We start from the raw sequence: 17,868 nt of genomic DNA on the forward strand, positions 1-17,868 counted from the left end.
GAAATAAGTCAATCAAAGAAAGACCATCATATGATCTCTGATATGAGGAATTTCAGAGAGGCAGCGTTGGGGGGGGGGTCATAGCGGGTAGGGAGGGAAAATAATGAAACAAGATGGGATTGGGAGTGAAACAAACCATGAGACTCAATCTTAGGAAACAAACGGAGGGTTGCTGGGGGTTGGGGGTTAGGGTGAGGGTGGCTGTGTTATGAACATCGGGGAGGGTATATGCTATGGTGAGTGCTATAAAATGTGTAAGCCTGATGATTCACAGACCTGTACCTCTGGGGCAAATAATACATTATATGTTAATAAAAAAAGGAAAAAAATGGACTACATCAGAATTCATAATTCAGTTTGGCCAGTTTTAGGAGGAATGCCTCAGGCATCTGACTTTGAAGGCCAAGGCTGGTTGTTTGTGGTGTGGGCACCTCCCCATTTCCAAAATCTGGTTATCCTCAAGCAACTTGGGAGGTAGCTCATGGGAAGGCGCTGGCTCTTAGGGCAGAGTGAGACCACATCCCCCAGCATTTTTCTTAAAGGTGGCAGCACCGCACTTTGTTAACATATTAGAATCCATCTGACCAAAATGGAAAATTTAAGTAGAAAACAAACTTGGGCTTTGGTCAGCTAGCTACAGTAGCCTTCAGCGACTGGTGCAGAAGAAATTCTCGAGGTGGGCCACACAGATTGTCTCTACTCTAACTCCACTGCTCTTCACAGATACACACGCACGCCGGCCGCCGCCTCAGTCACTTAGGGAACGCAAGGCGCTGACAAGCAGTTGCCCTTGATACGCCTTCCTCTGCACAGCGGGAGAACCGCAACAGCCGCCGACGCTGGTAACGGTCTCTCCACGGCCCCCACTGGGCGTGCCCAATTCTGGGACTTGTGGTCCAGCTCCGCGCGCTTCCCGACCCAGCCGGCATTGAAGGGACTACAATTCCCGGGATGCATCGGGAAAGGGGGGGGTACATGGGCGGAGAGAGAGAGGGGGCGGCTCTAGGCTCTAGGGCGTCGCGGTTTCCAAGCGCCGTGATCTCGCCTAGTAACCCGCCGCCGCGGTTCCCGCAAGCGGCGCTGTGGCCCCGCCCCCGGAGCCCCGGCTGAAGGAAGAACCTGTCTCCCGCGGCGCCCCAGTGACGAAGCCTATCTTCGGGTGCGGGAGGCGGGGAACGGAGGGCAGCCAAAGGATTTCGCTCCTCAGTGCGAGATCCGGAACGTGCTGGCGGTGCCCGCTCCGAGCAGAGGTTAGAAGCAGAGAGAGCTGGGCTGCTCTGCGGACGAGGCTGGCTCGGGTGTGGGAGGAAGGAGTGCAGGACACCGACAGAGAGGCAGTGCGCGCGGGTCTGGCTGTCCCTGGGGGCTGGCATCCCTCGGACTTGGGGCTGCCGAAGACCGAGATGTGTGTGCGCACGTTGCGGAATGGGATGGGGGGGCATCTCTGTCCCCGTACCCCCGCACCACCCCCCCCCCCCCGCCGGACTGGTGCTAACCCTTGAGCCCAGGGGTCCCCGTAGATAGATCAGACCCTCCTGAAGAGGAAGTACACGTTTTTTTTTTTTTTTTTACCACTTGTTAATTAATTTCTTTAGTAGCATTAGTAAGAGCTAGGAGCATTAGTAGGTAGCAATTTCCTGCCTCCAATTGCACTAGTGTCTTGTTTCCTCCAATTCAGAAAAAAATCTACGATGCTTGCTGTTGGAGTTGCTGATTTGTGAGAAATGCTAAGTTCTTTATGTTTTCATTTTTATTTTATTTTTTTCCGGCCAAGAGATGGTTCAAGGAAGCTATGAATTTTAAATTGGGAGCATCTAAAAAATGACCTTTGCATATTCGCCCTGACTTAATGGGGAAACAGAAAGTATTCTCTCAAATCATTATCAGCCAGAAGCATTTAGGGCATATTTAATATCATTAAGGAGATGGATCTGGGGGGAACAAGGGAGGCCAGTTGACAAAAACAAACAAACAAAAAACTTGTTAGTTTGGGGATCATTTTCTTGGTCTGGTGACTTATACAAAAAATCTGTTTCTTTCTTCCTCTCTCTTGCATTCTGGGTATAGACTGTCAGTTTCGGATCCAACGATGGTGATGGCAAAGCTTACCCGGGTTCTCTGTCAAATCAAAGCTGTCACAGAATAAATCCCATTGCCTGCTGCGAAGCCCCCACGCACCGCAAACTTCAGTGAGCGAACTGGGTAATCGGTGTTTGGATATGCAGATGCCTGATCTAAAAGGCGGGGTGACCCTCCCAAGAACCTCTCCTGGGGGCCGAAGCCCGCAGGTGCAGTGAAGCGCGCGTGCGGGTGCTGGCGCTCGCGAAGACGCCTTGCCCGGGGAGAGGGAGCCCCGGCGCCCGGCGGGGTCTGGCGGCCGCGCACCGGCGTGTTGTCTCCGGCGGCAGCGGTGGCGGATGATGGTGGTGGCGGGCGCACTGGGCTGTGTCTGTGCGTCGCCGCGGAAATCAGCGCTTGGCGCTGCACACTGAGCCTTTGCAGGTCCTCCGCAGCCCGAGTCTTGGCGAGTACAGACCCGGCGCGCAGGGGCCGCGGACCCGCGCGCGGGGGGGCCGGGGGGCGAGTGGGGTCGGCTTATCATGGCGGATCGGACAGCTCCCAGCTGCCAGCTCCGGCTGGAGTGGGTGTACGGGTACCGGGGTCACCAGTGCCGTAACAACCTGTACTACACCGCCGGCAAGGAGGTGGTCTACTTTGTGGCTGGGGTCGGGGTGGTTTACAACACCCGAGAGCACAGCCAAAAATTCTTCTTGGGACACAACGACGACATTATCAGGTAAGGTGGTGGCCTGGGGTCGTGGGGAAGGGTTGGGTGTGGAGACTAGAAGGGTGAGGAAAGGATGACCAAACGCGCTTTTCTGGAGTCAGATCTGGAGCCCTCTGGAGTAAAGGATTCTCTCTGGAACTCCATGGAATTACAGAAGGGCTGCTGATTCTAAGGCTAGGGCAGAAAAAAGGTGGGGAGTGCAGGCAGGTGGGGAGGGAGTGATCTCTTTCCTCTTTATTCCACTGGAAGGCTTGTAAATCTCTAAGGAGTTGAGTGTCCTACTGCTTTTTGGGTGTTCATTCCTGCTACAAGTGGAAGGATCCCGGGGAACCATGAAACACTTCTTCTTGCCCTAACTGGGTAAATGTAGGACCAATAATCTGAACAGTGGGTGTCACCTTTGGCAGGCTCCTCAGTAGGTTCCTCAACAAGCAAGATGATAAAAAAAAAATCTAGAAGAAAATTTTGCTACAGGTAATTTGGAATCTTCATCCCAGATGCTTTGAAACTGGAAAATTTCTGCAATGGGTGGAGAGTTTTTTCTCTAATACTTCACTTGGCAGTGTTCTAATGCCAAAAAACATATTTATACACTAAATGGATGCTTCTCCAACATCACTGAGGTTATAAAAGGCTGCTGGACCACAAAATCCTACCAGTCAGCCCCTGGAATGACCAACATCTGGCAGTGGGTGGCCAAGACTGGTTAGAAAAACACAACTGGATAAATAGCCATGTTAAGGGGCCTTCTCTGTTAAATTGTAGAGGTGCATATTTTGATTCTTGGCCCTCTCCTGTCATCTCTGGACCAGATGCATTTTCCTTCAGCTCTGGTCAGCTGCTTGTGTGACCAGACAAGGTGTGGTCCAGATGCTGTTCACAGGGAATCCCATTCATTCAGCCTTCGGCAGTTAAGAAAGATCTCCATATGGGAGCCTCACTCATGGGGCAAATGACTTGGTGAGGATAGACAACAACTGACAGAGACCATATTTGTGCCTTCCTAACTTGGTGTGTCCATTGAAGTAGAACAACTTCTATCATATTTCAGAATATTACCGCTTGTGTTCTAAGTTTGCCTTTCATAGTGAGATAAATGGTTGTGTGGTGTAATGTTAATGGTTTTGATTTCTCCTTTGGGAGAATGATTTAAAAGTCTTGCTCCCCTCTTCTAGTGTTTTGCTTATTCTGCAGTCCCCTCCCTTTTTTTCAAGTCCTACAGTTGAAAAATTGTTACAAACTGTAAAAACTTAATATTTAAAAATACAGTGAGATACGTATTTTTTAAAACCTTGACTTTTAGAAAATGAAGATTTTAAATATTAGGAGCTCTGCTATTCCCAAGATTAGGTGGAGCTGACATGTAAAACTTTCTTCCTGTCATATATGAGAAAATTACTTTTTTCTTTCCTCCCTTTGAGGGTTGTGAATGGGGCATCCCACTTGATTCTGTCCTGGAGATTTTGCTTTTCTAATTGCCAGGCTGATTATTTAAGTCACAGGTGCAAATGATTAAAAGTGACTTGGGAAAAGGTTAGATGTTTAAAAATTTAAACCTATTATGTTTTTGCTCTTTCATAATGCAGTGCTTTCCATTACACCATCTAAATAAGATGTAGTCCTTTGGGGGAACAGAGAGAGTGGCAATTAAACAGAAAATTCCCTGGGGTTAAATAATATTGTTGTGACAGTTCACTGAACTACTTTGATGGTTTAAACTCCTAATCTTAATTTTTTTTTCTCTAATAGGAAAAAGAAATGCACTGTTGAAACTGAAGGGGGGAAAGGGTGGAGTTGCAGTAAACCGCTGTGATGACAGGCAGCTGGACTAGTGGGATTGTGATGATATATGGCTTAGTTAAACACTCAGGCTGGAAGGAAAGGTGAATGAGCTATTTGTATAACTGGTTTGCAAGAAGCCTCAAGTGATGAAAAGAAAGAAAACACAATTTCGTTTCTGGTCTATTATGAAGGTAGTTGTATCTTTACACTGAATAGTGGCGTAGTGGTATACCTACCTTCAGAGACTGGAGTTTACTGCTAAATTTTTTGTGATATTTGGTTAGGTTTGAGTATGTACAGGTGAGCAGAGTTCTTTAATATCCATGTATGTCTTTGCACATAGGAATAAAACTAAGTCCAACAGATTAAACACAAACCACAGATCATTATGTAATTAAGGACTGTAAAATTAGACTGTTTATGCTGTTATTTTGCCTTATCTTACACATATTTCTTTTTCTGATAAATGCAGGATGCCGAGCACTTTTGTTTTTAGCTTTAGTGAGACTGCTGACTGGCATTTCTTTCATTATTTTATTTCCATAAATATATTGAATATTTCAAATTAATATTGTAAATTATTGGCAATCTTTATGTATTAGTTGTGAATATAGACAGGAAAATTATGGTCTTTTATCTTTATGAATTTCAACTCGTGTTCTTGTTACAATACTGATTTTCCCTTTAACATATTGTAGTTAGCTAGTGAATGAGGAGGTCTATAGCTAAGGTTTCAGTGCAAAAATGTTTTGGATTTTTGGAAATATTATATGATCATTCAAGCTTCTAACTCTGGATTCTGTCAAATGAGATAATGTAAGTAATTGTTAGCTTTTGCCTTAGCTTGAAAGCTATATTCATAGTGCATATATTTCCTACTGCTTTATTTATTGTGCTGCTTTCCCCAGAATATTAACTAGAAAGCAGCCCAACAAATATTGATACTATACTCCATTTTATAAAACCATGTGATCTTTGAGATCACAATGAACTTTAATAATAATGTAGGATTTGGCAGAGCTCACTAGAGCTTAGCATATATGTCTTCCTGATTTGACAGACTATATGTTTAAGTCAGGTTTTATAAAATGTTGATATGTGAAGCACAATGTAATTTATTGGATGTGGAGGCTTAGTTTTATTCTTTTGAATGATTACCCTTCAATACAGATAACAAGTTAGAGGATGATGCCTATTTTTGCCCTGATAGCATGGTGACAGGACAGGTAAATACTAGAAGCAGTGTTTGCTCTCAGACTAACAGCAGGACTCAAATCAGGCTTAAAGGCAAGGCTGGCAATGGAGACTGGGATATTTACTAACTTGGTTTCTACTTCAATTAGCCAATCATGACACAAATGGAGTAAGTGAAAGAAAAGGTCATGGACACATTTTGCTCTCTGTCGCCTTCCTTCCATTTTCAGTGACTCCATTTAAGACGTTTATCTCCTTACTCTGCAATGGTATATTGTTTCTCACTAGTTCCCTGTCTCCATTTTCCTTTTTCTTATTTTTTCACTCTCTATTGTGAGGAAAGTTTTTCTGCAATACTCTTTCAGGGGAAGGAATTTGTATCGACTTTGACCTTGAACACACTCAGTGATGAACCCCCACTGTGCTGTTTACTGGAGTCATCTGAATGAGTGGTTTGGCCACTCAGGGCCTTGTTTGTGAAATGGGGATAATAATACCTAAACTGCAAATTTTAACTTTTGAAAGTAATATATGCAAATAGTTTAGATGGGGACCTGGGCCTGAGCTGATGTTCAATAACTTCTCTTAGTAGTGATATTAGTAGTATTCCATTAAAAGCACACACTTGCACCATAAACAAAACAGACTGTAGTCCACCAGCTGAAGCTTAAACTCCTTAGCTTTCCATTCCTTCTGCCCTCACCCACTTTTCTTTCCTTATTTTCCTTTTTTTTTTTTTTTTTAAAGCAAATTGTTCGTTTCCCACTTGCCATATAAAAAGATTACTCTGTTCTTTCCTGCCTCATACTGGAATGATTTATCTCCCCATCAACCCTTCTCCCCAACAAATGGCACAGTGGTGGGTTGTCAGATCTGCCACCAGTTGGGCAACTTGGGGAAATTATTAAACCTCTGTGAGCCTTAGCTATCATCAGTAAAACAGCTTCTCATCTACAAATTGGAGACTTAAAGGTATCTGCCTTGTAGCTTGTGGAGATTATATACAAGGTGCCCCACAGTGTTTGGCAAACAGTGAGTGCCCACTGCAGGGGGCCTGTTTGTTTCCACGCCCTGCATGGCCCCATCTGCTTCAGCTTCACCACTCCCACAAGACCTTATAAGGCGTGCCTTGCACTCCTAAAGTTTTGCATCTTTTTTTTTTTTTTTAAGATTTTATTTATTTATTTATTTGACACATCACAAGTAGGCAGAGAGGCAAGCAGAGAGAGAGGAGGAAGCAGTCTCCCCACTGAGCAGAGAGCTGGATGCGGGGCTCGATCCCAGGACCCTGAGATCATGACCTGAGCTGAAAGCAGAGGCTTTACCCCACTGAGCCACCCAGGCACCCCAAGTTTTGCATCTTTTGTGACCATCGCTGCTCACTTAATATGTATCATTTAGTACCTTCATTCTGAATATTTTCATTTATAAATGTACATAAATTTTCATTTATAAATGTATATAAGCTTTTTGAGGATGAGAATAAATTTAATAACCAGAGCCAACATTTCTTGAGTGTAGACCCAACATTTCTTGAGTGTAGCACTTAATGTGCTACAGATTTATCTCATCCGTTCTTTTAACAACCTCATGACATTGGTACTGTTATTAGGGTAAGTAAAGCTGGCATGGCAGGGGAGAGGTTACATGTGAAAGCACCAGGGTGAGGAGGAATTTGGTGTGCCCAGAATTCTGGTGTAGATACCCAGAGAAAAACCAAGGTCATTATATTTCTCATCCAGGTCATTAATGCCTCAGGGGTCTTGGTACCATATGTTCTAGATTTCCCTGGACAGTCACAAATATTCCATTCAATTATTGTTATAAACTTGTTCTTATCATATTGTGGGTCTCTGTTTTTAATTCAGAATGTATGACCGTGTGTGTGTGTGTGTGTGTGTTTAAGATTTTATTTATTTATTTGACAGAGATCACAAGTCATCCCTGTATGACCATGTTTTTATTTAGAAAAAGTGGTTACTATATAATGGGTCATTGTTTGAAAACATGGTACTGGAATATACTCTCTTACAAAGAATGATATTGGCCCCACAACCAACAATCAGTCAGAATGTAGGTTATACTGTGGTAAGTGAAAAACTGTTCCATGGCCGCATTTCTAAGCAGAGCTGTCCTAAGGCCTCTTCTACCCACAAGGATTTGGATATGAACACTTTGGCAATATAGGTGACATTCTTGCCACCAAAAAAAGGAAGCTGCTGGGAAGGCTTTGCTGGCTTTGGCTTGCTGGCTTTGCTTCTGGGACTTTCTCTTCCTGAAACCACATAGAAATCCATCCTTAAGCCACCAAACTACACATTTTCAATAGTCAGACTTCTCTTGTAGTTTTAGCCCAAATCTGTCATATGTGGATTGGTCTTAAGTGTAATTAAAGAGTTTGAGAGCAGATATTTCTTCTCACATATCATTGTTCTTAGGCATCACCTGAGCATATGCTAAAATCTAGCTTCTAAGTCAGTAAGTCTGCTTTGAGGCCTCACAATGTGCATTTTTAACCAGCTCCCAAGTTATGCTAATGCTTTTGGTCATAGGCCACAGCAAGGTTTTAGGGACCTCACTAGTATGTTTCAGAGCTCAGTGGACCAGTGTTGTTTTTTTCAACCCAGATGAGATTGCTATAACTAAATAGACTTTTAATAATATATATGGTCTATACGTTTACTAAATTCTTAAATTAACAGATTTTTTTTTTTCACTAAGATGGTACCTAGCCCTGTGTTCTAAATGTTCCAGAAAGAACCAAGCAGGCACTGATTGGAACAAGTTAAGGAGATGGCTTGTCCCTGTGAGCAATGGAAGAGATGTCCATAGCCTTTGTGTAGACATGTGTTTTCTAGTATCTTGAGGGTATACCTAGGAGTGGACTTGCTGAATCATATGGTAACTCTGTGTTTAACTTTTTGAAGTCTGTCGAATTGTTTTCCAAAGCAATGTAAAATCCTACCACCAATGTCTGAGAGTGCCATCTCCTCTGCAGCCTTGCCAACAGTCATTGTGTTCTGTCTTTTTGATTATAGCCATCCTACTGGGTGTGAAATGGTATCTCATTGTGATTATGATTTGTATTTCCCTATTAATTAATAATATTGATCATCATTTCATAATTCATCGACAATTTGTATATTCTCTCTGGAGAAAATTTCTATTCAAATCCCCATTTTTAATTGTTTTTTTTTTTTATTGTTGAGTTGTAGAAGTTCTTTATATATTCTGAATATAAGTCCTTATCTGTTATTTGAAAATATTTTTTCCTATTGTGTGAGTTAAGTTTTTCACTTTCTTAATGATATCCTTTGAAGCACAAAAGTTTTAAATTTTGATGATGTCCAATTTTTCTTTTTTTTCTCTTGTCCCTTATACTTTTAGTGTTAAATCTAAGAAACCATTGCCTAATTTAAGTCATGAAGATTTATGCCTACATTTTCTTCTAAAAGTTTTAGCTTTGACATTTAGGCAAATGACCCATTCTGAGTTAATTTTTATATATGGTGTGAGGTGAGGGGGGGGGGGTCCAACTTCATTCTTTTGCATGTGGATATCTAGTTGTTCCAACACTTTCTATTGAAAGGACTATTCTTTCCTCTTGGATTTGTCTTGGATGTCTATAACCTTTAATTCCCCTAGCAGAGGTCCATCCTTCTCATTGAGAAGATACTGAACATTTGGAGACCCAGAAACTGAAACAATCTTTACAAAGATTAACTTAGAAGTAATAGAAATCTGTGCTTTGGTTGCTATCCTGATTGAAAAGATAGTGTTAGAAACTATAAGGATGTTTAGATTTTTATATATTTAAAGAATAAAACCATATTTATACTTTGAGGAGCCAGTGCAGTATTTAGTAACTGCTGGTTTAGGGACCAGCAACAGTCTATACATTGGCTTTGTTTATTCCCAAAGATTCTTGCTCTTTAAAAATGAATTTTCAGCCTTTGGACTTGCTGCTGGAGACAGATCTCTTGAGGCAGCAGAAGGGAAAGCAGAGGGAGTAGTCAGAGATTGTGCCCCTTGACCTCTACCGCTTTATCAGTTCATTTCTTTCTTTCCCCAGTGGGAGGCATGTACCTGGCTGACTTCAACCCAGAAGTTGAAGTATTCCACAGTTGCCATTAGTTTTTTTTTTTTTTTAAATTTTATTTATTTATTTATTTATTTTACCACCCCTTTCCCCAACAGCATGAAGGAGGGGTGTGGTAGGCCAGCAATAACTCACTGAGATATAAGAATCTTTCTCTGGACTGGCACTACATAAATAGGTTGGTCAGAGAGTTATTCTAAAGCTATTGAGAATTATTTTAAGGCACAAGGATTCATGTTAAGTGTGCTGCTATTTAACAGGGTCATTAAAACATTTTTCTGTATTCATTGTGAGTTGATTTTATGGGTAAGAATAAAGCAGGATCCACAGATGACAGGATGCCTTCTAAATAAGAGATCAGGTGCAAGAAACTGAAACTTTTTCAAAGAAACACAATTAAGGAGAGGATCATAAGATGACAAGAGAATCTTTGGGAACTCAATTATAGGGAGTAGGCTGGCCTTTCAGGCATTGCACAGTTATCAGGCAGCTATTTCTTTCTCTTTCCCTAGTTCTTTCTCTTGTAAGAATCACAGATTCTTAAAGATTCATATCTCTGCCTCTCTCTGGATAATATATGCTTTGATTTTCTATGACTGCAGACTGGCTTCTTAAGTCAGTGATCCATTTTGCACATAGTCACCCTGCTCCAAAATTCATTTCAGCCCCTATGCATACATGACTATCCAGCTTGGTCCTGCAATACCAGTTGAATTGCTCACTCTTTTGCGTCTTAATTCCAGATTTCCAGAATCTAATTGGCTTAGCACCGGACAGGATGTCCACCCAGTCCAATCAGCTGTAGCCTACAGGGTGGGGCCATATTTCAGAGGGCTGCCTCTTCAAGAAGGTTTGTCTAAGATAACATTATACTCAATGGGGGAAAAAACTGAGAGCTTTTTCCCCTAAGGTCAGGAACAAGACAAGGATGTCCATTCTCACCACTTTTACTCAGCAGAGTGCTGTAAGTCCCAGCTATAGCAATCAGAAATACAACAAAAAGAAATAAAAGGCATTCTGATTGGTAAGGAAGAAGTAAAATTTTCAGTCTTTGCAGATAGCACAATACTATAGATAGAAAACCCTAAAGACTTTACTAAAGACCTACTAGAACTGATAAATGAATTCAGTAAAGTTGAAGGATACAAAATTAATACACAGAAATTGGTTGTGTTTCTATACACCAATAACAAAATACCAGAAAGAGAAATTAAAGAAAATATTTATAATTATAGCAAAAATAATAAAATACCTAGGAATAAACTTACCAAAGAGGTGAAAGACCTATACTTTGAAAACCATAAAACATTGGTGAAAGAAATTGAAGATGACACAAAGAAATGGAAAGACAGTTCATGCTCATGGATTGGAAGAACAAATATTGTTAAAATGTCTATACTATCCAAAGCAATCTACAGATTTGATGCAATCTCTATCAGAACACCAACAGTATTTTACACAGAGCTTGAACAAATAATCCTAATATTTGTATGGAACTACAAAAGGCCCCGAATAGCCAAAGCAATCTTGAAAAAACAAAGCTGGAGGTACCACAATTCCAGATCTTCACATTATATTCCAAAGCTGTAGTAATCAAAGTGGTGTGGCACTGGCACAAAAATAGACACATAGATCAATGAAACAGAATAGCAAGCCTAGAAATAAACCCACACATATATGGTCAATTAATCTTTGATAAAGTGGTAAGAGTATGCAATGAAGAAAAGATAGTCTCTTCAACAAATGGTATTATGAGAACTAGACAGCAGCATGCAAAAGAATGAAACATCACACACAAAAGTAAACTCAAAGTGGATAAAGGACCTACACGTAAGACCTGAAACCATAGAAATCCTAGAAGAGAACACAGGCAGTGATTTAAATGATATTGGCCATAGCAACATTTTTCTAGATGTGTATCCTGAGGCAGGGGAAGCAAAAGCAAAAACAAACTATTGGGATTACATCAAAATAAAAATCTTCTGCACAGCAAGGGAAACAACCAAGAAAACTAAAAGACAATCTACTGAATGGGAGAAAATAGTTGTAAATGGCATATCTGATAAAGGGTTAATATCCAAAAAATATAAGGAACTTATATAACCCCCAAACCCCAAATAATCCAGTCAAAAAATAGGCAGAAGACATGAATAGACATTTCTCCAAAGAAGACATACAGATGGCCAACAGACGCATGAAAAGACGCTGAACATCACTCATCATCAGGGAACTGCAAATCAAAACCACAATGAGATGTCACCTCACACCTGTCAACATCAGAAACATCAGAAACACCAGAGACAAGAAGTGTTGGTGAGGATGTGGAGAATAAGGAACCCTCATGTACTGTTGGTGCGAATGCGAACAAGTACAGCCACTGTGATAAATAGTATGGAGGTTCCTCAAAAAATTTAAAAATGAAACTACCCTATGATTGATCTAGCAATTGCACTACTGGTATTTACTCAAAGAACGTGCAACACTAATTCAGAGGGATATATGTACTCCTATGTTTATTGCAACATCATTTACAATAGCCAAACTATAATAGCAGCCCAAGTGTCCATCGATAGATGAATGGATGAAGAAGAGGTGGTATAGATATGCAATGGAAATTATTCAGGCATAAGAAAGAATGAAATCTTGACATTTGTAATGACGTGGATGGATCTAGAAGGTATAACACTAAGTGAAATAAGCCAGTCAGAGAAAGGCAAATACCATATGATTTCACTCATATGTAAAATTGAAGAAATAAAACGGCAAGCAAAGGGGAAGAAAAAGAGAAATAAAAAACAAAAACAGACTCTTAACTGTAGAATCCAAACTGATGGTTACTAGAGGGGAGGTGGGTAGGGGGATGGGTAAAATAGGTGAGGGGGATTGGGAGTACACATCATGATGAGCACTGGGTGTTGTAAGGATGTGTTGAATCACGATATTGTACACCTGAAACTAATATGACACTGTGTATTAACTATACTGGAATTAAAATTTAAAAAAAGAAAGATCGTCCGATAAGGGAGGCATGGGCGAAGAGAAGAAACAAATGGCAACTCTACCAGAGGAGGTAGATAAGAAGAGGAGGCAAACTATTTCTTGATAGAAAAACAAACAAACAAACAAAAAACCAGGACAGTGGTGAGAAAAGGTAAGGAAAGGATATTAAGAGGGCTTAACTACAAAATATTGGTGATAAGACACACCATGGAATTTCCAGTTCTCATAAGAGGCCATGCCAGAGTCTCTCTTGGGAATGCTGGCCAATGGCTGGTGACCACAGCCTCTGAGAGTGAAACAGACATCACACATTTGCCCACTGGGGTGCCAGTGCTACTATTGAGAGTGTTCTCTCACTTCTTGGGTTTGATGGGAGAAGGGAGGGGAGTATATGGGAGTGGGGCCTATGCTAACAGGCACCAGGGAGGTGGTCAGATGGTACTCACAGGTTTCCTGGGATTGACACAGCCTGCAAGGTGATCTTGGTGGCACAGCTCTTTACCAGTTGGTGAAGAAATATTTTCATATTCATTACGGCACAGATACTGGTGCACATCTTTTTTTTTTAATTTATTTTTTATTTTCAGCATAACAGTATTCATTTTTTCACCACACCCAGTACTCCATGCAATCTGTGTCCTCTATAATACCCACCACCTGGTACCCAACCTCCCACACCCCCACCACTTCAAACCACTCAGATTGTTTTTTAGAGTCCATAGTCTCTCATGGTTCACCTCCCCTTCCAATTTCCCCCAACTCCCTTCTCCTCTCTAACTCTCCATGTCCTCCATGCTATTTGTTATGCTCCACAAATAAGTGAAACCGTATGATAATTGACTCTCTCTGCTTGACTTATTTCACTCAGCATAATCTCTTCCAGTCCCGTCCATGTTGCTACAAAAGTTGGGTATTCATCCTTTCTGATGGAGGCATAATACTCCATAGTGTATATGGACCACATCTTCCTTATCCATTCTTCCGTTGAAGGGCATCTTGGTTCTTTCCACAGTTTGGTGACTGTGGCCATTGCTGCTATAAACATTGGGGTACAGATCGCCCTTCTTTTCACTACTTCTGTATCTTTGGGGTAAATACCCAGGAGTGCAATTGCAGGGTCATAGGGAAGTTCTATTTTTAATTTCTTGAGGAATCTCCACACTGTTCTCCAAAGAGGCTGCACCAACTTGCATTCCCACCAACAGTTAAGAGGGTTCCCCTTTCTCCACATCCCCTCCAACACATGTTGTTTCCTGTCTTGTTAATTTTGGCCATTCTAACTGGTGTAAGGTGATACCTCAATGTGGTTTTAATTTGAATCTCCCTGATGGCTAGTGATGATGAACATTTTTTTCATGTGTCCAATAGCCATTTGTATGTCTTCATTGGAGAAGTCTCTGTTCATATCTTCTGCCCATTTTTTGATATGATGGTCTGTTTTGTGTGTGTAGAGTTTGAGGAGTTCATTATAGATCCTGGATATCAACCTTTTTTTTTTTTTAAAGATTTTATTTATTTATTTGACAGAGAGAAATCACAAGTAGATGGAGAGGCAGGCAGAGAGAGAGAGGGGGAAGCAGGCTCTCTGCTGAGCAGAGAGCCCGATGCGGGACTCGATCCCAGGACTCTGAGATCATGACCTGAGCTGAAGGCAGCGGCTTAACCCACTGAGCCACCCAGGTGCCCTGGATATCAACCTTTTGTCTGTACTGTCATTTGATGCACATCTGTTGAACACCAGCCCTGGCTATGAGTGACATGCATGGACCCTTAGATGATTTTGTGAGGTTGACTATCTAACAGGCGTTGAAAATGACTCTTCCTAAAGCCAGACTTAGAAGCTACCTAAGGCTCCTGGTTGCCCAGGATAAGGTTCAAGCTCCTTTAGCAGAGTCTCCAAGGCTTCTTACAATCTGGTTTCTAGCTCCTCCTCCATCCCAATGTTCCTCGCTGTCCTTATAACATCCTCCAGCCACATCAAACTCCTCGCAGTTCCCCAAGCCCAGCTTCCTATTTTGTGTATCTTTGTCTTTGCATGTGCCATTTTGGCTGCCTGCAATGACCCTTCACTTCTGTACAATCTCATTCTGCCTTCAACCTCAGTGTAGTGTTACCTCCCCTCCACTGCCCCCCACCCCCAAGCCTTCTCTGACAACTCAAAAGCCTATTTTAGGCCCTTCTTGCTCTATATGTCCAGGCCACAGTGCAAGTACCTGCCTTCTGGAATCATTGCATTGTGTTGCATTTGTTGACTTACCCATCTCTCAACCTGGTCTGAGTTCTGAGTATGTTCCCTTGTATGGCACATGTTGCTTAGTAAGTCCTTAACATATTTTTATTTGTCATTAGTTCTTCATATCTCAAATTATTTGAGAGGTGTGAAAAGAAGATGATATTTCTATAGGACTCCTTCTATACATACTTCACAAAGAGAAAATCCTGAAAATATGTTGTCAGCTGTCATGTCAAGGCAGGATTCAGAATTTTGTTTTTAAAAAAAATTCGGATGGCAATAATGACCAATTACTGCATTGCTGTTAAATCAGACTCCGAATCCTATCTAGCTCTTTCCTTCTGTTTTCCTGGTCCACATGGAAAATCCAGCCATTGAAGACACAATGTTTTTCTTCTGAATAATGTGCATGGATCTTACAATGAATGAAACGCCTTTTTTTTTTTTTAAATTACTTAAGATTTTTTTACTGTGTTGGGGCACCTGGGTGGCTCATTCGTTAAGTGTCTGCCTTCAGCTCAGATGATGATCCCAGGGTCCTGGTATGGAGCCCCCTGAGCTCCCTGCTCAGCAGGATGCCTGCTTCTCCCTCTCCTGCTCCCCTTGCTTGTGTTCCCTCTCTCGCTGTCTCTCTGTCTGTGGCAAACAAATAAATAAATAAAAATCTTAAAAAACAAAAACCCACCGCTTTCAAAAAAAGATTTTTTGACTGTGTTATGAGGAAAATTTTGATTTATATCTTTTTAGTTTTAGGAAACATGGCCATCTTTTAAGCAACTTTTGAAAATATGAGGTAACGTTTGTAAAAAGGATGTTTGCAGAGATTGTAAAGTAGCATCTGCTGGCTCTAAATGAAGCAAAGTCTTTCCTGGCCCGGAAGAGTTTCACACAAAGATATAGAAGTAGGCGTTCAAGGACAGGCCTCCTGGAGAAAGTGACTTTTGAAGGATGACAAGCAATTTGGCAGGCCAGATGGAAAAATCGGGGAAAGAGGGAACACCAAGGAGGGAACAGCTTGTGCAAAGGCTCAGGGGTTCAGGAGCCTGGTCCCCTGAAGAGAGAGTAAGTGGTTTAGCACTGTGGGAGTGAAGAAGGTACTATGGAAGATTAAGCTGAGTAAGTGGCCTGCAGCTGGATGGCAAAGGGATTTACAGCTCCTCCCACAAATTATGGGGACCAGTGGGAGGATTTAAACATTTAAAAAGGCTGATTTACATTTTAGGAAGATCATTAAAGTTAGAATATTTCTACTTTATTTATATTAACCTTTTCTTTGAGAATCCTCCCCACGCCTTTTTTCTTCAATGACAAACTTCTCAGAAGCAGGAGCATGGCATCGTATGGGGAACCAGTTCCTGGGGGAATCTAGTCAGATGCCTGACTGTGGGCATGGTGTTTAATATGGGCCTCATCTAAAAATGAGCCAGCTGACTATGTGATCTCTAAGACCCTTCTAAAATCCATTCTAATTAAAGTGTGGTGATTCTGAGTTGTCTTCTTTACTGCCTTTTTCTTATCTCTTGTTTACTCCTTAACATAAAAAATTGGCCTCTCCCTCTACCAGCCCCTGCAGTCTTTCTCTGAAAGGGCCCCAGTGACCTCTGCTGTCAAATGGGGTCCTGTCCAGCTTAATCTCTTCACAGCATTGGGTACAGTTGGTCACCCTTTATTCAATATCCTTCCTTTTCTGTCCTGGAGGTTGTAGCCCCCCTGGTTTTTCTCTCACCTCCCTCACGGACCTTGATCTCTAAGTCCACCTTTTATATATAGGGCCCTCTTAACATTGCTCATCAGGTTTTCCTGCCCAAAATGCATGACCTAAGGCTGGTCATGAGGAAATAGACCAATGCAAAGTAAGGGAATTTCTTCAATGCAGTTGGTCTGTACTTTGCAGAAAAGAAAAATTAAGAAAAAAAAATTGTCATTCTCATAAAAGAGAGATTGAAGAACGGTTCCAGATTAAAGGAGACTAAAGAGACTCAACTAAGTGCAGTATGAAATTCTGCATTGGGGTGGGGAGAATTGTTATAACTGATGATATTGGGACAGTTGGTGAAATTTGAATATGAGCCCACATATTAGTTTAATAACAGAATTCAATTGTAGCAATGTGGTTATGTAGGAGAAAGCACTTGTCTTAGGAGATATGTGCTAGACTATTGAGGAGTGAAGTCATGAAGGCTGCAAATTGCTCGCAGCCATTTCAGTAACAGCAGCAGCAAATATGACAAAAATAATGCATCTGTGTGTCTGTCTGAATGAGTGTATGTGTTTGTGTTCCTCATGGCATCTGTTCTCTCTTCTTATGCCATGCTCTTTCTGCAAGACCTCTTACCCATTGCCTCCTCCCTACTTGCATCCATGCCCTCCCATTCTGTTCTCAACACAGCAGCCAGGTGATCTGGTTGCATCAGAGGTCAGGTCGTGTCAGTTCTCTGCTCAGAATCCTTGGAATAATAGCCAAATGGCCTGTAAGCCTCTATGGGAATTTGGCCTCCTATTACCTCTGTGATCTAACTTGTTTTCTCCCCATGCCTTGCCTCGCCCCAGCCACACTGACCTCCTATCTGCTGCTCAAAAACCCAGGTGCTTTTCTGCCCTAGGGCCTTTGCATTCAACTCTCCTTTCTGTCTGGCTCCTTCTTCCCTCCAGACATCCATGTGACTTTACTCACTTCCCTTAGGTCCCTGCAAAGATGTCATCTTCTCAATGAGGACTTCCCTGACTACCCTATTTAACATTCAGATCCTTCTCCAACGCATTCTTTATTAT

General features: G+C 41.8%; 1 protein-coding gene across 14 annotated transcripts in view; it reads left to right on the forward strand.

Annotated features, from left to right (window-relative positions):
- The first annotated feature begins 1,006 nt into the window (after window positions 1-1,006).
- Window positions 1,007-17,868, forward strand: part of EML6 (EMAP like 6) — a 311,304-nt gene continuing 294,442 nt past the window's right edge. For 6 of the 14 annotated variants that reach the window (XR_006606025.1, XR_006606024.1, XM_045077840.1 and 3 more), the window contains exons 1-2: window positions 1,016-1,250; window positions 2,068-2,797. Coding sequence is in view for 8 of the 14 variants with exons in the window: in XM_045077840.1 (XP_044933775.1) it covers window positions 2,601-2,797 (197 nt within the window). In the remaining 6 variants the exon portion in view is untranslated. Of the gene's footprint in view, window positions 1,251-2,067; window positions 2,798-17,868 lie in introns of all 14 variants that reach the window. The other 8 variants (XR_006606026.1, XR_006606027.1, XR_006606028.1 and 5 more) reach the window with 2 other exon arrangements.

This window comes from Mustela putorius, unplaced genomic scaffold (genome assembly GCF_011764305.1).
Source record: "Mustela putorius furo isolate JIRA1106 unplaced genomic scaffold, ASM1176430v1.1 tig00000224_pilon_pilon_pilon, whole genome shotgun sequence".
NCBI classification, from domain to species: Eukaryota; Metazoa; Chordata; class Mammalia; order Carnivora; family Mustelidae; genus Mustela; species Mustela putorius.